The sequence below is a fragment of the Magallana gigas genome, chromosome 3 (assembly GCF_963853765.1).
Source record: "Magallana gigas chromosome 3, xbMagGiga1.1, whole genome shotgun sequence".
Lineage (NCBI taxonomy): Eukaryota > Metazoa > Mollusca > Bivalvia > Ostreida > Ostreidae > Magallana > Magallana gigas.
The window spans coordinates 28,353,313-28,377,859 of record NC_088855.1 but is presented as its reverse complement, the minus strand read 5'-3'; the positions used below and the strand labels follow the sequence as shown (position 1 = coordinate 28,377,859).

The 24,547-nt window shown below is 32.8% G+C and overlaps 2 protein-coding genes across 5 annotated transcripts; one reads left to right on the top strand and one right to left on the bottom strand.

Moving 5' to 3' along the window:
• The first annotated feature begins 171 nt into the window (after positions 1-171).
• Positions 172-4,434, top strand: LOC105343489 (45 kDa calcium-binding protein). The gene is made up of 6 exons (XM_011450884.4): positions 172-530; positions 1,935-2,071; positions 2,264-2,377; positions 2,474-2,632; positions 2,904-3,076; positions 3,431-4,434. Exons 1-6 carry the CDS (start codon positions 247-249, stop codon positions 3,605-3,607), a joined length of 1,044 nt encoding a protein of 347 aa, XP_011449186.3. The 5' UTR covers positions 172-246; the 3' UTR covers positions 3,608-4,434.
• A 2,839-nt stretch (positions 4,435-7,273) lies between these two features.
• LOC105346575 (phosphatidylinositol 4,5-bisphosphate 3-kinase catalytic subunit alpha isoform) lies at positions 7,274-24,453 on the bottom strand. 4 transcript variants are annotated; one of them, XM_034482736.2, is made up of 22 exons: positions 24,301-24,453; positions 17,229-17,325; positions 16,551-16,803; positions 16,057-16,269; positions 15,415-15,665; positions 14,673-14,790; positions 14,264-14,382; positions 13,935-14,120; positions 13,567-13,702; positions 13,077-13,219; positions 12,844-12,953; positions 12,644-12,725; positions 12,073-12,237; positions 11,752-11,855; positions 11,406-11,565; positions 10,938-11,053; positions 10,719-10,840; positions 10,412-10,490; positions 9,990-10,154; positions 9,745-9,862; positions 9,345-9,496; positions 7,274-9,077 (listed from the first exon to the last, which is right to left on the bottom strand). In XM_034482736.2, exons 2-22 carry the CDS (start codon positions 17,319-17,321, stop codon positions 8,810-8,812), a joined length of 3,153 nt encoding a protein of 1,050 aa, XP_034338627.1. In that variant the 5' UTR covers positions 17,322-17,325; positions 24,301-24,453; the 3' UTR covers positions 7,274-8,809. The 4 variants fall into 4 exon arrangements, with proteins under 4 accessions (XP_034338627.1, XP_034338628.1, XP_034338629.1 ...); XM_034482737.2 differs by lacking the exon at positions 24,301-24,453 and adding an exon at positions 18,988-19,204; XM_034482738.2 differs by lacking the exon at positions 24,301-24,453 and adding an exon at positions 18,112-18,668.
• Between the last annotated feature and the right edge of the window lie 94 nt (positions 24,454-24,547).

Sequence of the window (24,547 nt, the reverse complement as noted above, 5' to 3'; positions counted from 1 at the left end):
ATACTTTTATACACTTAGCTGTATAATATCGAATGAAATAATATTTTACACATATTTATTAAAAATTTACATACAGATGAATATTTTAAGTTTAAAATCTTGACGCCAAACATATTTTAAATTCATTTTACATTGCGAATTATATAATACAGAAAACTATGACGTAGAACTCAGATTTGAGATGGCGCTGTGATCAATTTGTGTACGCAGTAAAGTCATTGCTGACGACCCAAACAAGCAAAAACGATGGAAATGAAGTTTTTATTGGCAGCAACTATATCTACATCAGTTTTAATTTCTGTTTATTGCAGACCTCGATCAATAAACACAAATAATAAAAGTCAATCGAATTCACCTGCAATTGATGCTGAAAAATTGCTACCTCCAGATCATGTGGATGCAGTGAAGTTTGAGAAGGATGGTCACATTAATAAAGACTTTCACAAAGAAGTTTTTCTTGGCAATCACGAAGAGATAGACGATGAGCCAATACAAATAGCTGAGGCAAAACTAGTGGACATTTTTCATAAGTAAACACCTGTTTTTGATTTTAATGAGAGAGTATGATATAGTTATTTGACCAGTGCAGTGTTGACCAATTCTAAAATGGTCAAACGAATGTAATCATATTAGACTTTTACCTTCAGAGAATTATGTGACAGTTTCTCAGAACTATTTTAGTAAGTCGATTTTATCAAATGGTGACACAAATGACCAAAATGGCAATCTATATGGAAATCTATCACTTTATTAATGAAATAAATCTTTATTTCACTAATTCTGTAATGAATTACACTGTGAAATCATATTTTAAAAATAAGATATGGGGACTTTGTATGTTATCACAAATTAAGCTAGCCAGTGGAAAGTGATGAGTACACTATCAGGCATGTAGAATCATTATGGAATGGGGGGGGGGGGTATTAAACTTCTATTTAATGCTGTCAGATTTGTTTATTGAACGGTAAATTTTTTACATCCCTCCAAAAAGTGGGGAGGGTGATAATGTTGATGTGAGAGAATTTGATCTCAGAATTTTCTGAAATCTGATTTTTCATTTAGATTGCTATTTTAACCTTGAGGTTCATTTGGGTTACCATTTGGGTAAACCGAAGCACCTTAACTATTTGGTTCAAAATTGGTCACTTGTAAGGTAGAGTAGATACATGTACCATACTCGCTTATAAGTTGGTATTTTGAGAGTAGAAATTTGTAGATGGATATCTGGGGACCATTCTGGCATGTTTCAATTGTGCAGTTTGATCTAGTATCCTTCTATATATGAAGTTAGGTCAATAGACATAAGATTACAATTAACTTGCAATATATCTCTTTTTTTCTTTATTTTTTAATATATATTTGTGTACCTCTGCAATGTATCTTGATATGCATGATGTATTTGTTATGAATTACTTCTCCTCTATAAAGCTACATGATAATGTTGGCCTTTTGTAGGTCTGTCCAGAATTTAATACAGAAAATCAGAACCCGGTACATGTACCATTGTACATGTTGTAACTTTGGTTTGGGTATTGATGCAAGGGTCTGTAGCTCTTATAACCTTAATTAATTATAGAAGTGACAGAAGCTTTGTTTAAGTCCAGAAAAAGGGTATGTTAGAAGAGGGAACTGATCACAGTTTGTTAGCCGACAGAAAACTAATTTGTAGCACTGGGAAGCTTTTTGGTTTTCTTGCCATATGATTATATCAGATGGTTTGAATATCCTGTCCAAGAATATGTTAGAAAATTATGAAAAACAGATGCATTTAAGCTAGGATCATTCACTTTATAGGATGAAATGAATGCAGACTTTTTGTTACCAAATTTTCTTTATTTGCAACTGCCTTGCTAGTGAAACATCAACTGAGGTCAATTAACAATAAAGACTAATGATTCAGAAGTGATGGTTATACGTGTCAATTGTTTTTATAGAATAGATAAAGATACTGATGGTTACTTAAATGAAGGCGAACTGGATTCATGGATTTTGGACAAAATTAATGAACACATGAATGAAGCCATGGAGGAAAATGCAGCTATATTTAAACACTTAGATCCAGACGGAGATGGTTGGTGAAGAAAAAATTATATTTAAATTATTTTTTTAATCTAATTAAGATCTTTAATTATTTTGAGTGCATACTGGTAATTTTATTGGATGGAATTTTATAAGTAACAAGTGTACTATTCTGAATTGTGTATTTTTTTACATTACCATAGTTGATGAAATACATGTACATTGAATTCATTTGTTATTGCAGGTTATGTCGAATGGAAGGAATATTACAAGCACTTTTTGTTAGCAAAGGGGCATGGATTGAATGAAACTGAAAAGTATTTAGAAGACTATGACACTGATATCTTGCAAGATGATGGTAAGATGAAAGTTTGAATTTGAATTACATGTCGATCCTTAACACACCCGTTGCAGAATGAAAGTACCTACAATATCTTGTATTTATTTTTCGTAGAGCGAGATAAGTTGGTCTGGTACAAGTTTAAATGGACAGATGCTGACATTAAGCCTATTGATAACAGACTGGATGTAGAGGAATTCTTCAGCTTTCGTCATCCAGAACATAGTGTTCAGCTGATCGAAAATATGGTTCTTTCCATAATCAATTCTTTAGGTAAGATTTCTGGAAAATGATAACATGAGAGATATTTATCAAATGATCATTAAGGCACAACTCTGAACTGTAAAAGGAACTACAGAATACAAATGCATTTAGTATTAACATAATATAACTTTTAATCGATTTTCTGACCCTTGACAAATATTTTTAGTGAATGTATAATTATGTATTAGTTTCTCATGAAGCAGATATTTTGCATTTCATTGTACGTGTAATAAAATCTCGTAAACTGTTATCAATGATTTTATTTAATTTTGTTAAACAGATGTTGACAAAGATGGGAAGCTGACTTTGAAAGAATTTTCTAAACCAGACATCATGGAGGAGGATCCAACGACAGAAAAGGAGAGAGATGAGGAGTATAAGGTCAGAGAGAAGGAGTTTGTGTCGGCCATCGATAAAAACAAAGACGGGGTGGCCACAAAGGAGGAAATGATGGTGGGTCTCACTCCCTGTTGAAATTTATTTAAATGTTTACTTTGATTCCCCAATCAATCAACAAAGTATATCATTCCCAACTAAATTGTCGAAATAAGTTTGGAGTGTTACTCTTGATGTACCGGTTTATAGTAAATTGTACCTTTACTATTTCTTTTAGAATTAAGTTATTAAACATGTAAAATTTTATGATCTTTGATTGTTGTTCATTGGAAAAGGTAATGTAAATGTAATTTCAAATTAATATTATATGTTATAATGTACAGACAGGTCAATACATGTAACAACTGAACTGAAAAGACCATTGAGCTGTAATGCAATCTGTTTTATTTATATTCATGGATTTGTTCGTAGGAGTACATGAATCCTCGGAACCCACAGCAGTCCTTGCAGGAGGCCAAAAACCTGATGTCTCTAATGGACGACAACAAGGATGGGAAACTCTCTGTAGAGGAAATAAAAAAACACAAAGACATTTTTATCAGCAGTAAAATTGTTAATGTCAAGAAGGTGCTACATGATGAGTTTTAGAACAAAAAATGATACATATCGGATATATTTGTTCATAATTGCAATAATTTTTTCATTATATAGATAGACATGTACATGTACATTTTGAACCCAGTTAATACTTGTAAGTTTGATCCATTTTTCCACTTTTCTCGAGAACAAACTTTTTTGTGATTTAGATGATATTTATAATTAGTCTCTCTTTTTTTTTTCTTTTCAAATTTAAGCTTGTCTGTGATGTAAACTAATACAGGAGGTAGATTTTATTTAAACTCATTCAAAAAAACTCCCCAAAATTCATTATTATAGTAAGGATTTTTTATCAAAATTAGTGACAATATATATATATTATAGATGTTAAAAATTAACAAATAATTTCTGAATTATTTGGACCCCTTTTAATACCCAAAATTTTTGTGTAAGAAGTACTGTATACATGGAAATATTTGTCCTCTTTTTATTTTCGCTCCTGTTGCCCTCATTATCAGTGGGTGAATTTAAGACTGGGTGAATTCCAATGTCTCAGATTGTCTTTCTTTAAACACATACTTGTCTTGGCAACTTAAAGATGGGCTGAAACCATTTGCAAGTGAAAAAGAGCGAAAAATAACACTGGACGAAAGTTACCCACCATACAGTATGATGATAAAGATTGATGAAATTTTACTCAATCAAAGATATGCCTTTGTTTATTCCGAAAGAGATTTTGTAAGAATTTGAAATTCTCTACAATAATGCCCAGAGAAAATGCATATTAACGTATGACTTTTCAATATCAGTGGAGGGAGGTTAGAAATTTGTTCTTTTATGCAAAGAATTGACTCAAAACTTTTTTATTGCATGCATAATTTTTTTCATGTGTGGAATGAAATTTTAGAAATGAATGTCTTCTGTAACTAGAAAATAGAAATTCAATAACCCAGTAAAAGATCTGACACTCGTATATACTCGCACAGAATATTCATGAACAATTGTTTTCCTTTAATTTTGTACCACATGTAGAGCGTATATATATTTTTATATATGCTGTGTTGAGTGTTTTTTAAGAAGCTGCATATATGCCGGTACAATACCTATTGCATTTTGGAGAACAGCCTATAAATGATTCTTAGTGAACATTTAATACAAAATCAAAAAAGAATTGTATGAAAGTATACAATCAATAGATGTAGACCTAAAATTCCTGTACCTGGTACAAAACTTCCGTGTATCTTTGTTCATTGTTTTTTCAGTAAACCCTAGAGTCAATTTGATCCGAAAGCAACTACCCTTTAGTACGCACAATCAATAGATTGTTGTCTTGCAGTGTATGCTTACCAATTATTTGGTTTTAGCTGCAGAACAGTTGCTTCATGGGAAATTCGATCAGGTTGACGGATGGTTCAACGGTCCATCAACCTGAATTTCCCATGAAGCTACAGTTCTGCCACAAATTTGGTTTAAATGTTGTGTAAAATAGGTGATCCTAGTGCCCTAGCTACTTACTGTACAACTGAATGACCTACCGGTAAGTGTTTGATATTTGTATTAATGCATTTATATGGTATGTATATGTACATCTCATTCTTTTGATACATGTATATATGTACCAGTTGGGAGCATATGATGTCATCCATTGTGTTCTGTAATGACATTTCTGTTTGTTTGTTTGTTTGTTTGTATCTTATTTTTGGGTCATGTTGCATTATGACATATCATATATTAAGATATTATTTCATTATTTATTGATGTCACTGCAATGTAAGGATCATCTTTAGAATTGTTAATTAGTACAGCACATGTAGATTGTTGATACCATAGAACTGTTAGATATGTCTTTCATGATCATGGAAATATATAGAAGATCTTTTGATATTAGATTGTGGTTATAAACCAGTATCTTTATTTGATGATGTGACAGTTTTTCTGTGATGTGATGAACAGTATGAGTTTTGATATTAGATTGTGGTTATAAACCAGTATCTTTATTTGATGATGTGACAGTTTTTCTGTGATGTGATGAACAGTATGAGTTTCTTTTCTTGTTGATTTGGACTCCACTTTTTCCTTGTAATGGAGTGATTTGTTATCCCTCACTCTGAATGTGTAGAGACTTATTTCTCTTACCACCCCTTTCACTGTTATTTCTTGTTTAAATTTCTTAGAGAAGCTGGGCTGCGTTTTACAAAAGAACTTACGACTTACGACCAAATTAATGAATGCTTATTAGTCACCAACTAATCAATGAATTATTCTTATGGCTGGAAAATATAATTATGGGAATTGAAGTATTTGTAAACAAATGGTTTTATGTCAATTTGGTTCTCTAAAGATCATCTTACAAGACAGTAAATATTTACGACTTTGTCGTAAGTTCTTTTGTAAAATGCAGCCCTGACTAACAAGTCTTATTTAGGAACAGATTGCACTGTCAGACAAAATTTGAAAATATCCTCTGTTGTAAGAACTAAGCAGTATAGTTTGCCAATTATCATACAGGACGGAGATGTCTTTCATAAACTCTTTTTACTTATTTTATACAATGCATACATTGCATTTGGGGCCTTTAATTAATATTTGGCAAGAATGGAAAATAAGTTGCTTTTAAAGCTTTATTTTATAGCTAGAGCACAAAATTCAATCTTTGTATGAACATGGAAAATACTTGTGTACAATGTAACTATACCAAATTAGTATAGCTTTTTAAGATAGAATTATTATTTACGGTATCTTGTATACCGGTACTTGCACATTCCATTGCTATTTTACTTAGGTGTTTTGATCATGTCCAAGTAAAATTATAAATATTTAATAGTGAATGAAAAATATTATATTGAGTAATACTCTACACATATTTTAATATACATTTGTATAAATTATTGTTCTGTCCTTTAATTTTATATTGCTGTATTACATGTAGTAATATGTAAAAGCACATATTTGCAATTATTTGACTATCACTTTTTTCTTAAGATGCAGAAATCCACAATTGTTTCTTTTATATTTGTTAACTGTTATTTAGGAGAATTATACAACTTTTCTTCTTTATTTAACGCTATGCTTGAAACATGAAGGAAAATTCAATAAATAAATATTGAAAATATACTAGTATTTTTTCCTTTATTTTACATCCATTCCTCTTACTTTATTATTCAGTTAGGATTGTAAACATAAGTACATGTACCAGTATTGGTACTGGTACATGCTACCTTAGAGTCATTTGCAGTAATTTTTCAATAATTTTCTAAATCAGAACATTTTTAAATGGGGTTGATCATATGTGATATTTCATAAAGTATGAAATATTTGGTCAAACCAGAGAGAAATAACAAGGTAAACTGGTGTGAAACAGCTTATTTTACAATAAAAGGCTACTAAATGAATGTACTAAAGTTTCAACAAACACCCCCCCCCCCCCCCCCCAATTCATGGCATTGACCTCTGACCTTGGCCTTTCACTTTTAAAATGAAGTATATCTTGTATAATTAATTAAGCTTGAGACAGCAAAACAAAGAAAAAGGCATAAATGTCCCCCAAACAGAGACAAACACATTGCAAGAAGATATTAGTTAAAGGTACAACATGAAGCACTTGGTGCCTAAAATCAGTTTCTGAATTCTGGGGAAAGTGTAGGAACCGTCATCCCTTCAGTTTTCATTTCATTCTTGGTAGTACACATATATATCACAATTAATAACAAACGCATATTTTACTGTAATTATAAAATGTTTATTTAATACAAAATATGCAAAATAATATTTCTGCTAAATCAATTGTATTTTATATCCTTCTATAAAACACTGAAGGTCTATATCTTACCCTTACACACATGCACACAATATAAATAGGTAGTCTTTTGCTCCAAAAATGCTTTTACACTGATCGATTTCAAACAAGTTGACCATGATTTTCTGTCACACTAAAGTATAATATTGATTGCACTCCCTTGAGAAAAGATAATGTTGACTTATTCATATATGTAACAAACTTCAAATATACATTAACACATGGAAATTTCTGTAGCACTATAGACTTCAATACAATACTAATAACAATATCGTGCAAGTCAAACAACTGTTAATACTACAACCTTACCATTACACACGCTCAACTTTCTAATACATGTATACAATAACTGTTCAAGCACTAGTACATGTACCTGTTGAAAGTGTTTTGAAAAAGATTGACTAATAGCAACTCTTATGATCCAGGATGAATTAAGATACCAGTGGATGAAGTCAGAGCTATTCATGAATTCTACATAATGTCACTCTCTGAGCAAACATAATTCAGACCTATAAAAAATCACTAGTTTACATGTATGATATTGAATGCCAAATACATTGCTTTCTTTCCATGGAATAAAATTCTAATGCTTTATAACAACTTGTATGTAAAATATCACAAAATAAAACAACCTTGGGACTCTATCCAGTAGACATTAAACACAGGGAAATGTAAACCAGGTATCTTATAATTACACATTATAATATTTGCTTCCTATTTAATCATATGTACCCAGTACTTTAAAATCATGATTTTTTTCATAATAATATGTATGTAAACTAAAAAATTAAATTTCAAAACAATTGTGTCAGGACACTGCAGTCCCCACATTGATCAAGCTCTCTTGTATCAGTAGTATGACCTCTGACCTTGGTGTTAAGGTATATAACCTTGACCTTTAAAATACTTCAATTATTAGGGACAGAATGTAAATACCGACATGGGGGTATTTCTAGTGATTCTAATACGGCACCATTATAAAATCTGTCACAAATTTGTAGACGTGTGTTGAATCTAATATTTCAAATGATGCAACTAACTGTATGAAACATGTACATAATATAGGGGGTGATGGGATTAAAATGCTTCCATTATGCATTAAATTCTCATTAACTGCTACTAAGAATAAAAAAATTCTTCATAAATAATCACTATGGGTAGCATTTCCCTGCAAATGTTGCATTACAATGACTATACCAGTGATATGAAAGACAAGTAATTACCAGGAACCTCCTCCTTCTTTGCTGGCTGATCCATCACTCCAAGAGCAAAATTTTTTAAATAGAAATGAATTGAACACAAATTATCACCACTGGAGAGTAGGTATCACTTATGTCACCTCCCCACTGTCCTCATGACACTGGCCTGTATATGCCACACAAGTCTCCTTTTACACTCGCTATCCTTATTACAGTTATCCATACATATATATGCCACCAGTGTCCATTCTCGCCATTCTATTTGCTGAGATTCTTCACAAAGTGGAACACCCAGTCTACCTTTGTGGACCACTGACCGTCATGGGCGGATTGTAATTGGGAATTGAAATATTTGGCGGCCTCTTCCTCTGTCTCCTCCACTGCTAGCGTCTTCCGCACATAACTGATGTCGTCCAGGGACTGTAACTCTGGGATACCACACGACAGCATCATGGTTAACAAGTTTATGAGCAAGTGAGCGTGTTTGCGAAGAACTAGATAAGCCTCAAGACACAGTCTGTTGAACCTTGAAAGATTAGGAAAAAAATGGATGTTATTTATTTGAAATTTTGAAAACAATTCACTTATCTGTTTTCATTCTCTTTCAACTTAAGGTACGGAGGATAATGAAATCCACATTCAAAATGTAAATTATTATAAAGTTACGTGTGATAATAACTTTTAACAAATCTACATTCTAAACTAAATTGTTGAAGATATGAAGTATGCTATGATAAGTCAAGATCAAATATGCTAGAAGAAATGAAGGTTAAATGAAATAGGAGAGACTCACTCTCGGAAGAGTTCGTGTTTAGACGTTTTGTCAGATCCTCGGACGATGACCCGCACAAAGTCCTCCGTCAGGACGAACGGGACCCTCTCTCTATTGATACCAAACTTCTTCTTCTTATGGTTCAGGAAATGACCAAAGTCTATATGAAATACCTGAAGAAAATTTTTTTACAGGTACATGACTTTCTGATTTCTGAAGTGTTTTACAAGGAAAAGTACAATTTTATAGTACGTAATGGAAAATACATTGCTTTCAATTCACAATTTGATACATATTGAACAAGTGGTTACAAATTTGTTTGAATCTTTGAGCACTGACTGAAAGAATTAGTGCAGATATCAAATACTTCTTTTACATGTACATGTGAATGTTGACATACAGTAATTTAAAAGTGCTATACCTGGCCATCCCTTGTGCACATGATATTCTCTGAATGTCTGTCTCCTATACCTAGGATAAATGTGGCTACACAGTAGCCAGCACAGGAGCGGGTGAATGTTTCAATGGCTTGCTCATACCTGCAAACAAACAGACAATTTTTTTTTACATAAAGCCAGCTATGTACAACATGTACATGTACCAGTACTTTCATTCTGAGAAAATGACTTCTGTAAAGACTTGAACAGTGATTTCTTTGTGTCTTACTTTTCTTTATTGTTGTCCTTGATCCACCGATGAAGATTACTAGAATTAATCTGAATAGCACCTGATATAGTTTTGCTCTGAATGTCCATAATAGTTAGAGCATCACGCACACATTCTATAAGTCCTAACTCTTTTCCTGTTGATAAACATCCATATGGAATCAGCCTGTAATGATTAAAGACTTCGAGTTTTAAATTAATAGTATTAGTACTGTAAATTATTATGCCCACTTTTCCACAATTAATTTATACAATTTTATTGAAACATTTCATATACATGTAAAAATAAATATTAAGCACATGGAATACATGTACATGTATTACAACTTTGATAGTGGAGGAAAAATTTTTTTTTGGCAAAAGAAAGTATGAAATTTTTTCTGTCCATATTTGAACAGCCATCATACATGTATATACACATACCGTAAATCCAGCCCTTCCTCCTTCCAGAGGGAGTCCATGACCCTCAACAGTTGCAGTGTCAGCATATCCTGCCTTAGATCTACAAGACAGACAGTACGTCAAAATTTCTCTACTGACGTATATTTTCATGTACCGGTACATTGTATTGTTTTTAAAAAAAAAAAACCCAAAAAAACTATATTTCAATTCTTAAACTAATCTACAACATACAATAGTAGAAGACAGAAAGACTTTATGCATGTAACAAGTTCTAAAACATTTAACATACATGCACATTTGTTTATGTCCATGAATTACAAAACCTTACCATCTCCATTTTTGAAAAAGAATTTGAAAGACAGGAAGTAGATGTCTGCCATTGGATCGGCGTTCTGCCACACCAGCTTTAGGGGTCGCTTAGCTGACTTCATCACCTTGCAATCAGCAGCACTGTTTGGAATATAAAAAGATCATTTACCACTTCACTATTAATTGTGCAAATCCTGATCTCGAATGCACATGCACAGATATCTGAGGTGCCTCTCACCTCAAGTCTCCGAGTCTGTTGCTATTGTTGAGGGGGGACAGGAAGTTGCGGAGCGCCTCGTGGTAGTCTGGCTGCTGTAGCTGTAGATGCAGGTGCTTCATTTGTTCTATGTGATCCTGTGTGAACAAATGAATCCATAATTAAATATAAAATGCAATAAACATTGATATTTCTGCATGCTTTTGAAATACTCAATTCTATGATTCTGTGGTTTCATCAATATTGAATACCGATTTTCATGGATTTCATTGTTAGGTTGATCCACTAAATTAAATGTTCATTGAAGTGCAATTACTATTTATATTTGTATTGACAGGGTCAATGGCCATGAATTTACTTATCCTTGAAACTGTGATTCACCTTATCCACGAAAAATTGATACCCTTGAATATTAATAAAACCACAGTACCATTATATCAATTGAGCCATATCATTATGTTTCTAAGAAATGCAGGCTCCATTCCTTACATTTCTAACATCCATTTTCAGAGCATCCGTTAGTTTGGTAAGTTTATCCAGAGCTTCCACCTGCCTGGTCAGGACTTTGAGGTAAGGCCCTAGTCCTCTACAGAAAGCCTCCAACACCAGCCCAAACCGTGTCCTTATAGCAGGCTGATGCATTTCAGATCTAACAGAAGTGAAAGGAAGATACAGTGGTGTTTATTTTAAAACTCGCTGGAGCCAATATATGTAAACAGGTTTACATTTTCAGATTTGAAGGGAGATAATTTTGTGAAAAGATTTGTTTTCAAAATTAAATTTGACTTTTTAGTTCATCATTATAATTTATATAGGTACTGTACATGATACTCACTTGAGATGCCAGAAGAAAGACTGTCCAATTTTCTGATTCATAAGTGCTTTCTTCAGCAAAAATCTGGTTATTGTATTGTCTAAATAGGGCTCAAATTTTAATGCCTGAAATAGAAGTCATAAATAAAGAACTCCAACTATTTGATTGTCTGTGCAAAATATATGTTGATATTTACTGGTAAACTGTAGAAAAAATATTGTACAGTGTAAATATTTACCTCCTATCAAAAACTACAAGGATGATATCTATCATATTCCATCAATGTATTTTTCTAAATGTTCCGTGAAAATTGATGTCATTTTTGGGGAGTGAAAGACACACCTGAACAAGTTGTAGTAGATATCGTTGTAGTTTTTCATCTGTCAATTTTTGCTCCAAACATCGAACAGCAAAGCTCCGAACATGAGGGTCAGGAAATGAACAATCCAGTAGCTCTAGGACCACCTCTGGCTCCAAAATCGGCCATTTTTTCAGTAACATGTACATCTACAATCACATTTAGTATTTACATTACAAGTTCAGCGTACTGTGCTTTTTATGTTTTAAAAGCAGTAGTTCTTTGTTTCTGGCACTAGAACCCTAAACTAGGATATCAATTACACATTGTATTTTAAAATATTTCTCCCATGTATGGTTCATAAATATTTCTTGATAACAAAAGGAAATCCAAAATGCACTTGTACATCTAATATTGTGAAGACTGTGACACTCCACAAAAGTTCAGCTCCCCCATCGCATCCATCTCGTCATAACTTTCTCATTTCCTATTTACCTGTTTACTAAAAGCACACACAGGTACTCTAGCATTTGATAACCACTGGAGTAAGCAAGTTGTATAAGATACCCCAGTTATAAGTACATGTATATGTATTCAATTGAAAAAGGCACTAACTTGAGCAACATTTTCTCTGTCATTCCATCTCATGGCTTGTAGAAGTTTTGGCAAAGATTGAGGAAGAGACATACAGAACTCCCTGAAAGGGAAAGTAACAATAATGATAATGCACTGAAACAGCAAACACCTGAAATGCAATAAAGTCAAAACGATGAAAATGTTTGTAATTTTGAATTAGTCTGCAACGAGTTACATACCTTTGTTTCCACAATGTTTCTTTTTCCTGATATGAGATTTCGGCCAATGGATCTCTCTGTACCACTTCCCTTATAGTCTCCTCATCCTTCTGCCGCATGGTTGGTGTCTCCTATTGTAAGAATAACAACACGAGTCACTTGTCAATCTCCCTTAGTTAAATGTACAAAACACACCTTCAACCCTCTAAATAATCCTTGCTTACTTGTTTCCTGAGAATGAAAAAGAAGCTTACCAGTAGATGTGATCTTCTTTCTTTAGTTGTCAGAAAATGAGCCAGCTCTTCGTACTCGTATTCTTGAGGGTGCACCACTGGGAAAGCAAATCTGTCAAATTCTATCTCCAGGCAGGCAGTCTCCTTTTCATCAGGGTTAGATCCTGAAACAAACAGTCAGAGTCCTTATTAGGAAACATCTACATACTGGTATATGTATGAACCTATTCTTGTTCAAGTTATATATCCAGTGAAGCAACATGAAGAACCGGTACACGTTACTGTACTATGCTTTTTTTACACTAGAAACAAAAGCAATCCTAATGTACAGTAAGATTCGGTTATGGCGAAGTCCTAGGGACTAGTGGACTTTCTTTGCTATATCCAAAATTTGTTATTTCCATATAACGTAATAATCAGTATTGCAAATTCACTATATTACCGTATTTCATTCTCAAATACTAGTACCAGTCTTGAAGGTTTCTTTCTTCCGTAAAATTCTCAAACTTACCTGGAATTCCAATTGGATTTAGAAGTTCATCCATTCCTTGTGGCATGGGCCAAAGATTCAAGCTGACTTTTTCATTTAGAAGTCTATCATTAAAATCAAACAGTTGTAGATTTCCCCAGGCTAGGGCAAAGGTCACCTATAACAAAAAATAACATGTTTAATACTTTACATGCAGAAAAAGTTTAATAAAGACACTAAAAAATAATTCAATCAAACATGTACTAATTGAAACCTCTACAGTAGTATACACAAAAGTATGTTAAATACTTTGTATGTCTTAAAGAAAACACATTTTTTTGCCATTCATAGTTGCTTCACAGATAATACAAACACTCGGTTGTACATTTGATAAGGGAAAGAACTCTGACCTTCCTGTTGCGCCTGCGGTTGACAGAGCAGATGGACAGACAGAGCCTTGCGCTGCGTGGGATGTCCATCATGTTGAGGAACTCCAGCCACTCGTTCCACCGCGGGTTGTTGGACTCCACTTCCTTGGTGACCTGCGCCTCACACAGAGCTTCCGTTCCGTGATAGATACCTGCTTTCACGTAAATCTGCAAAGGAGATCATTTCTTAGTAATTGTACTAATATCATACACATGTATAACAATTTAATTGGCCTTGTCTCGATCCATCCTTTTCAGCAACATATTTTTCATCTGCATTTATAAAGATATTAATATTGACATCACCCTACCTTTCCTGCCTCTTTGACATTGACGTATGTTGCACAGTTTATTTTGATCCTGATGGCAGCGTTAATTTCCCAGAGAGAGATGGTTGGCTGGTTGTTGATGTCCAGCAATAACTGATGCCCTACAAAACAGACAGGAAGTTATCAATCTAATCAATCTATGAAAAATAAGAACTCAATCTTACACTTTGCTCATCTGAGTGACAATTCCATTGTTAGTTTTATTTTGTCTATATTTTAGTCTATATTTTCTTACATAAATCTGGGGGTGGGTGGGTTTGGTTGTTTTTTTTTTTAAGAAAAGCCTCTATTGGGGCCCTTTGCTCAAAAGAAACAGACCAAATCTATAATTTCCAGTAGTCGGAGTATGTAAATGTATATTGAAGACTGGGACTTGGTGGTGGTTGGTTACCTCTTTGTGAATATGATGGCATTTGGAAGTAACACTCTGGGAGCGTTGCATAAATACTTTCTTTGGTCAGAAGCATGAATTGTGGGATTTTCTCTAAGGCTATACATTCCCTGACATACTGAAAACAGAAACAAAAGAACATGGTCAAAGAGCAAAAGAAGACTTTTGGTAAATATTTCAAATCAAGAAACACAAACAAAATATCAATTAAGTATGGTGTGCCAAGAAGGAACTTGATAATTACCAACAATCATAATAAATACTAAGTCTTCAGTGTACTAAACAGATTAAGAATTACTGTATACAGGGAAATATTCACCCCCCCCCCTTTTATTTTTGCCCCTTTCGCCCTCGTTGTCAGAGGGCGAATTTAAGACTGGGCGAATTCTATATTGCAAATAATATCTCTGTTAACACAACTGTATCTGGGCGAATTCAAGACTGGACGAAATCGTTTGCAAGTGTCAAAGGGCAAAAATTACATGGGGCGAAAAATAACGGTGTATAGAGTACTACTCTACGTAAACACATTTTGATGACTCTTGTTAATTGATGTTGTATTCATAAATCCCTATTTTGATATTGACGAAATCGTTTGCAAGTGTAAAAGGGCAAAAATTACACATGGCAAAAATAACGCTGTATAGAGTAATACTCTACGTAAACACATTATGTTAATTGATGTTGTTTCATAAATCCCTATTTTGATATTTCAGAAAACTCCACCTATTCTAATACCTACCCTATACTGACTAATTGGATTCTCTGCCAGCAGAAATTCATCACAGCCACACACTTTGAGAGCGTACGTGCTTCGGTAGCTTTCTATCAGGCCTTCCACCTGCTGTTTTGTGATGTCCATCAGACGACCCCTGCGTCTGATGACCTCCGATATGACGTCGATGGGCCGGGCCATGTGTTCCACTCTGACGCTGAATTTGTTCCTGTTTCCGTCGTCGGAGACGATCCATACACAACATACCACGTTTCCCTCTGGAAATGTCAAATACAGAACTTGTTTACTACATTACCACTAACAAAATCATTGTTTCTATAATGCATTGTATTGCAATGTTTAACTTATCTAACAAACTTTCTCACTCTTTTGTATGCTATGGTATTCCACAGAAAACATAATACAGTTTGTATTATTTTTAATTTTTTTTTCTTTTATCAAACTTAAAATGAAGAAATATTTGTATTAATAATTGGGGAGAAAAATAAGGACAACATATTTTTCCCTGCAGGTACCTTCATTTCAGTTCAGAAAATAAGAAATATATTTCCTATTAGCAATTTCCTCTCATATCCAGGTGTGATTAAGAATATGATGACAATTGGACAACCATGCATGCTTACAAATTACAAGTACTAAGACACGAACCATTTTTTTCTAGCTTTTTCTTCAAATGGGGAGGTAGGTCTACATGGGATTCGAGGTCGGGAGGATAGGCATACAGCGCAGCGCTCTGTTTACTGGTTATCTGCCGCTGTTCCAGGGCGTTGCGACACATGTCAAGTGCTGTCCTCCGAAATGTCATCACCTCCAAATCCTTCATATCATCAAAATCACTGGTTGGAATTCCAATAGTCATACCTGAAAATTGTCAAAATCAATTTATATTATCTTCATTTACAAAGAATTAAGATCCAAAAATATTCGCATACAAATTTCTAAGAATCATCTTAGCAAAAAATCCAACATCAGACATTTTATACACTGAGAGAGAAATTACCAAAGAGCAGAGATCATGGAAAATAATTTAATCCTAAAAAACTGATGCAAATTCACACCGATAAAGTATATACTGAAATAAATTCGCGCAACACAGCCAATTCAAGTACAAACATAGAACATCCTTAGAACAAATGGAGTACCTATTTCATAGTTAATGATTTTTTCTTCTCTGTTCCCGATGGGTTCAACCACTTTGAGCACGGGCATGAATAGTCTGAGATCACACAGCCTTCTTGTCTCGTCATAGAACTCCTCACTCTCAGCGTCCTGAGTGATACTCACAAAGATGTATGACCCCTGATCCCCGAGCTTATGACACAGAGGGTAATTTCTGGCCTCAGCCCATAGCTGGGCTTTAATCCGCTCCAGAGTCTCATCTCGATTCACCATTAACTTAAAAGATTTTTTTTTATTTGTTACTACATTGAAAACATCCAATTTTTATGTACAAAATTTTGCATGAAATTGTTTACGACATTGGCACCTATTGTATATGTTTGGCATTTATGTATTTGGACAAAGTCGTAAAGAAAAAATTAGTTTGGAAATGTTTTGCTCTAAATTTAGATTTCTAAATAAGGTATTAAATTTATCATTAAGTTAACACTCCTTATTTTCCAAGAAGTAAAAGTAATTTTCCAAGTGCAAAAACTTTAACATTAAACCTCAGTATATATTAACAGGCATAAAAAAGATGCCAAAAGAGCAAACAAAATTCTTGTTGAAAAAATAACAGTGTAGGTCCTACACATAATAGAGGAAATACATGTAAGAGATTTCTATACCTAAATGATTGAGAATATAAGAGATAAATCTACCTGTATTAATACTCCATTGGGCATGAGACAGTCCACCATCACCTGGGAGGGCATTAGGTGGTGGCCCCATAGCTCCCCTGAACTGGGCGGCATTATTCTGAGAAGGAAAATATTATGTTTAATTAATAAGATATTGCATGCATGTGACGAAAACTCTTAAATAATGTAATATCCCCCCTTCTGGTTATCCGAAGACTATGTATTTGAAAAATTTCAAAGCTCTTATACAAATAAACAGCACGTCAAGAGAAGAAAGTGAATGAACATGAAACTTATTTTTACCTCCTTAATGATCCATCAAAATGAAAGTAGCAAGAAAATTAAGAAAATAATTTTTTTTTTGAAAACAAAGAACAAAGAACAGAAAACAGAACAAAGAAAGGATTACTAAAATAAATCAAATTGTAATACAATGAATACTAAATTGGTAAATGTATTTAGTAATAAAAGCTCAGAGATATATCTTTTTCTTCTGCCGACCTCTAAATAAACAATTTTCAGCTGTATCCTTTTACCAAATGCATATACCCTTAAAATCATGTCCCTTACCTTTGTGAATTTAATTGCATATTGTGTCATGCATGATGTACTCAGGTATGTGTACATTTCCATTTCCCCATAGACCAAACTTAGGAGTATTTCATTACTATGTTTAAAAACATCCTGACTGACAGTTTAAATATCATCCGATTCAAATGAGAAATTGGATTGGATATATTTCAGTTTTTTCAACCCAGCACACCTTGATCTTTCGAATAATAAAATCATTTTAATCTTTTATAGCCAATAGAATATAAAATGTGCCGGGTAGTAAAAGATTAACGCGTACCACATTTTTATTGCAGCTTAAAAAATACAAACAATTCCAATTTAAAATACATACCTAGAGTTGACCACTAATCCCAAAAGTTAGTACTGTGTGACTTTTACACACCTAGTTTATATCAGTTTCTCCACAGAAATGGCCGAATTAAATAACAACCAGAGAAAAAAAATAATAAACCTATTGTTTTGATAGATCTGCAATTCACAAAATACAATGAGAATCTGGGCAGCTCAGTATTAACATTAAATGTCCTGAAACACAAACTGTCCTGTGTATGCCCCAATAGGTGTGAGGATTTAAAGTACCGGTAGGAAGAAAAAAAATATATATACACCAAACAAACAAAAATAACCAATGCATACATTATGTATCATGACTTCGAGCGCAGCTTTGCGGGTTTGTCTCTAGCTGGGTTCATTCAGTATTTTCACCAGATTGTTGTGCATACTAATTGATTTGAATCTTACGAGGCAGCAGTAATTTGTACAGATGACATATGGAGAGAGTCATTTTCAACAACGACAAAAACAAACACGTCAATCAAAACACACATCAGGAAGTGAAATTTCACACAAACATGTTCAAGCATTGATCTTTGGATGTTAATTTAATAGGTATTTTGTTCATTGACAAAATCGCTATTTTTGAAAATTAAAACTTTTTTTATCCTTTGATGTTGGCTCTCTTGTTACTTAACAATATTTAAAAAGAATAGAAACAACAATGACCATCTAGATTTTTTTTTTTAAGGAAAATCATTAATAATAAACAATAAAATTAAATCATATCATTATTTTCAAAATAATTCGAGGAAAATATTGAAGCCAAAAGAAAATCCATTTCAAATTCACGATTCAAATACAGGTAATGAAGATAAACAACATGCATTGTTAACATCAGGTATATATCTAAATAGAAAAAGACAAGACTTACTTCTTAAAGGTTACAACAAGGACTTGATGGTTGCCTTGGCTAACAAAGATCTGATAGCACCTATTGTTGCCTCTCACTTTACTACTTCACGTCTTGTTTACAAATTCAGACATGCTATCTCTAACGTATTTGTGGAAAACGTAGTTCGTAAACAACATTGTTTTGCTCTCCATTGAAATCGACCATCCCTTGACTGGGCCTTAGCCCCCTGTGGTTTCTGAAAATTGCATCACTGATTCGATGAAAAATGTGTTTGGTCAGAAACGTGTTTAACTACCCGTTCACAATAGCTGGAGTATAGAGACCCAATTTCTCCCAATTTCTTGATGGAAAACATCCTTATTCCATCAAAACTTTTTTTTTAATTGCTTGACAAACAAGTATTAGATGCATTAGTTCCCCGAGTCGATAATCAATCAATTTTAATCCAGTCACAAATACTGGTATTCTCTGCTAAAAAATACATTAAAAACAGCTTATTTTTACCAAATAATCTTTGTTGCGATAACTTAATTCTCCTCCCAAAATTTCATGCCTTATTTCTGTTATCTTGAGATTACTGGGGTCTGCAGAGGGTGTACTTTTTATTAATGTCAACAATGACATAGGACTTTTTTTAAAAAAGGAAAAAAAAATCTCCAGAAAAACAAATCATGAATTTAATGTGTGCTTTATTGCAGGTATCCATGAAAAATTGATTATCATGTAAATTGCATTCACACAATCTTGACTCCGTACTGCCTCTGTGATAACAAAACATGTTTAGGGAATATTTTTTTGCACTGGCAATCAATTTATTAGAGCTGTCAAACTGTGAATCAATTAAACTGATGTGGCACTGCACAGCACAACATCAATATTCCAATTGTCACAGTATGTAAATCTGGCTTTTTGTTTTTCCCCTAAACCGCATCAGATTAAGAATCAACAACGCAAAAAGAAAAAGAAAAAACACTGAAGAGACTGTTCCTGAACTGTTTTGCTTAACAGGGAAGCAGTTAGTCTTGGCCCATCAGGCAGTTAACATGTACAAGAACTACTGACAAAATAAACCTTATATTTCAGCAAAGCTAGAATAATATAAAAAAGGACTTTGATCCTGACTTTATTGTGTCCTTTCTTTAACTTTATATAACTGTAGATTCCTGATTTTCCATGAGTACGATGTACTTAATTCTATGGTTCAACCGTATATGCGTCATTTTGCAAGAATATAAAATTAGGAAAGCCAAAATCTTAATCATAGTTTTATTTCGTTTACATCTGTCCAAAAAAATAAAAGGGTGATTTTAAAATCCATGAGATGTTCTTTTCATGATTTTATGCGGATGTTAATTTCTCACGTTAATTAGGAATCTACAGTAGGTATACCACCAAGATGGGTTACTTTGGTGAGAGTATATATTGGCTATTTTAAGGGGTAAATTTTTGAATTACAAATCTGCCATTTAAATTTATAATTACTCTGTTTATGGTTTTTTTTAAAAACACCAATTTAAAATTGTAACTGCAAATGTTGAAAATGCCTATGCATCGAGGCTCCATCCTTACTTGTACATTTCATTATATTAAAGGTCATATTCAGTCTGGTACTTTTTCCTTATGTATCAAATAACATTTTCAACAAGTAAACAATCTATGATACATCAGGTTTTAATTACAGTTTCCTGCTACAGTATATTGAAGATTTTTCAGAATATATGCCCACACATGTTTATAAATCACTGTAACATATTTGCATATGAAGTCTACTATAGATACATTAGATCCATTTTTTGAAAATAATAATCATTACTTATACTTCTTACATCCATATATTATACTTATTCTTTAATGAAATCTCTCTCTCTCTCTCTCTCTCTCTCTCTCTCTCTCTCTCTCTCTCTCTCTCTCTCTCTCTAATTGTAAAAACACCACCTGTGATCTAGTTAGCTATCAATCATCTCTCAACAGGGCACTAAAGAATTTGCATAATGCATGTCATTAAGTTTAAAAACATATTTTTAAAGAACACCATTTCATCTCAGACACAACAACAATAAGTACATCTTAATTAAATTGATCAAATGAGTAAAAATTCTAAAATAGAAATTTGATGTGAAAACATCCGTCATTTATTATGGAATTTTTTTTTGCATATTTCTAAGGAAAAATGATTAAATGACTCTGCACTATGAATCTTGCTTTTTTTTCTGCAAAAATCAATTACCGGTAGTAGTTGGTACTGCTGCAAAGTTTTAAAAAATACATTAAACTTATGATTTATTGATACTAATAGCTTGTCAACAGTAAAAGGAAACTGTCAAGCATAATGAAGATATTTCTAGTATCAAATTACCTTAAGAAAAATATTGAATTCCTAACTTGAGTCTGATCAATATAAACATTGCCTCAAGGAAGGATAGTTCTGGCTAAAATAATCCACTGAAAAGTGCATAATGAATAAAATTCAATTCTTTATATTAATATTTGTGTCATATTTAAATCATTTGTTGTTCTGGATAAATTCAAACATACTGTTTTATTGAGAGAAAAAATATGTACACCCGCAGAAAAATCTGAGTAGCTTTGGAATTTTTGCAAATATTTAACTTTATCAGTAATAAAACACTCAACACACATACAGTACATGTATTATCTGGTAAAAATATTCATATGAAAAATTTAATACATTTTTCCAATCATGATGTATTAAGAGCTACGTTATAAAAATATAAATGCATGTTTTCTGACAATACACTGAAAAATTTGAAACATTAATCCTGATCCGGCCACTCTTAAAATTTGTAACATAAAAAAAAACATACTAGCAGTCATTTTCAAATAAGGAGTCAATTCTGTTTATCAAGTAGAAAATGTTATTGATATATATGATCAACAACAGCTGTTGGCCAAATCAACCTATCCCATATTTACTGACGTTATACTTATAGTAAACGTATAATCTGTTCATATTCGCATATATGTTGTATCTAATATATCATACTGTATCAAATATTCTTACCAAATCTTGCAGCGAATAACTTATAACATGGTTGTTTACATTACTACAAGAACATTGATAACATATGACAGATGTTGACTTACTTTTATACAAGGCCACACATTATATGTACAAATACTACTACCGGTATAGTTAATCATATATCTGTAATATCTACACTGTATGTTCATAAGGTTTCATTCCAAATGTTTCAGCTGTGCTAAAAGTTTTATGGAAAACATCAATGAGAGCATGCTTCTGTTCTCATTTGTAAACTTCAAAACCCAAATATTTTTGTCCTAATCAACCTTATTTACAAAAGAGGGCTGGAAAGGAGATTTTAAACAGTACAATGTTTTACATTATGCTTTTATTGATTTAATGAAAAAACTAGCTAAAATGGTTCCTTAAAAAAAAACCCTAGGGGGTGAGAAGAGGGGGCACATTTCATTTTGAGAAAGTCTTGAACTTTTTATCCCTATATCAATTTCAATTGTTCTTTTCTGGTTGGTATGTGTATTTATCAACAAAAAGTGAGAGAAATACTGTGGAATCATTAGAATTCGTGGTGGCTCAATTTTCGTGATATTCGTGGGTATCCCTCCCCCACGAATTTAAATTCTCAACAAAAACAATTTTAGAAAGAGTTATCTTTGTTAATGAAAGAATAACTGAAGCATCCACGAAAATTGGCCCCTACGAATTTAAATTATTCCACAGTAGAAGTACGAGACATATAGTATATCAGCCTTTTAGTGTGTGGGTTTGTGTGCTGTTACTGTTAGTATCGTATGTTATTTCTCCCATTATATTTTTGCTTTACATTTCCCATGTCATACTGCTTAATCGTGTTATTATTATTAACTGTTTCTATTTAATAACTATGCTAATAAATTTCAAGAATTGAAAAATTGATATGAAATTTATAAGGTACAACCTGACCCGAGACAGTTTAACTGTTATTACATGTGAAAAATTTTTACTTCATAACAATGTTTCTGGTGTGAACTGACTTTTAGGAACAAGTAATGACTTGAGCAGAAGTTTGGTATGTACATGTTGATTTGATACCCTAAAATCTTCAAAAAATTCGCTCAGAGGTTCGTATTTAGTCATATAGATTACATACATGTGATAAGTACCGGCGGTATACACACAATGTACCGTTTTTTCAACCCCATTCACTGTGTACTGGCAGGATACCAAAATTTGTGAAATATCAAAATTTAATGTACAGTATTTTGAATTTCTCGCTAAATGTCGCCATTTTCCTCTCATTCTCGCTGGTGAGACACTGGAAAACATCACCTGTGTTTGACATGTGACCTACTGATACTTGTGTAGTATACACAAACTGTCACGTGTGAAGGTGTGAACTACCAATTGGGATAATTATCTTGCTAAATATTCATATTAAGATACCTTTTTGGGTAGCTTTGTTTTTAAAGGGATACTAATATGTTTTGTGTTTTGATCGAAAAAATTTTATCCAACTTAAGAAAAATGCATGAATCTGGCCCAGCTCTCCGTACGTAATATATACGATGATTTAACATTTTCCCCATAAATTATGCTGAATTAAAGGATATGGTTGTGAGTTTTTATGTTCAGAAATTTATGTAGAGTTACATTTGCTGCTGTATTTTAACATTGCTGTTGATGTATATATCAGTAATATATATGAACAAGATGTAGATTGGAGACATCAACTCTCACGTTTTACCATAGAAAGTTGGTATACAAACTATCATCTAAACTTGCTCAATTCATATGATTCTTGAGAAAATTGTGATTATAAAACACAATATGAAATTTTAAAGCATAGACAACTTTATTACAACATTTAAAATAAGACATTTGCGACAATATGTATTTGTTGATTTAGAAATAAGGTGCTTTATCAGAAGAATTTAAGCAATAATATGTACCGGTTTTTGTACCTTTTTTTAAGGGCAGTGTACAATATTTTTCACCCAAATTCCAGTTTTATTGTCTCTATTACAGTTTTGTGGTCTTTGACTTGTCATGTTTGTGATTAGCTTACACAGAGGCATTAGTAAACATTACAAAATGTACAAAAGTTACAAAATTACAAAAATTTTCAGCTTAACTAAACTTAATTAATATACCTATCAAAGAACAAGTTTTATCTGTATACCATGTAGTCTGGTCACATTACATTGTACATGTACTGTCCATGTACCAGTACTTTCTATAAAAACTGATGTGTCAACAATGAAACAACTGAGAACAAAAGCCAAAAACAGATTTTCCATTGAGATTTCCTAAATCCATACTTAAACATGTATAAAAAATAAACAAGAACCTACCTGTGATCAAGCGTTTCTCAACAAATTCATTGAGATATAGAGCAAAATGTGTATGATGTTAATTTTCTTAATTTGTTCATCCCACCGGAAGTGCTATAATACTAAAGTTCTCAAAGGAGAACATTTTTTCCCGTACTCCTTCTGTTAAAAGAAATAAATATATTCTTTTAAATATTTTTTCCATATACAAATCATCCGTTGTGAAATAAAAAATATCACTTCGTTATTGAAAAGACTCCATCAAAAA

Coding starts and splice junctions, on each gene's coding strand:
- LOC105346575 (XM_034482735.2), bottom strand. CDS start 17,797: ATGCAATTAAATTCACAAAG. Junction 10,841..10,937: donor AACAGACTCGGAGACTTGAG/GTGAGAGGCACC, acceptor TATTCCAAACAG/TGCTGCTGATTGCAAGGTGA. Junction 10,491..10,718: donor CTTTTTCAAAAATGGAGATG/GTAAGGTTTTGT, acceptor TCTGTCTTGTAG/ATCTAAGGCAGGATATGCTG.
- LOC105343489 (XM_011450884.4), top strand. CDS start 247: ATGGAAATGAAGTTTTTATTGGCAGCAACTATATCTACATCAGTTTTA. Junction 531..1,934: donor CTAGTGGACATTTTTCATAA/GTAAACACCTGT, acceptor TTGTTTTTATAG/AATAGATAAAGATACTGATG. Junction 2,633..2,903: donor TTCCATAATCAATTCTTTAG/GTAAGATTTCTG, acceptor TTTGTTAAACAG/ATGTTGACAAAGATGGGAAG.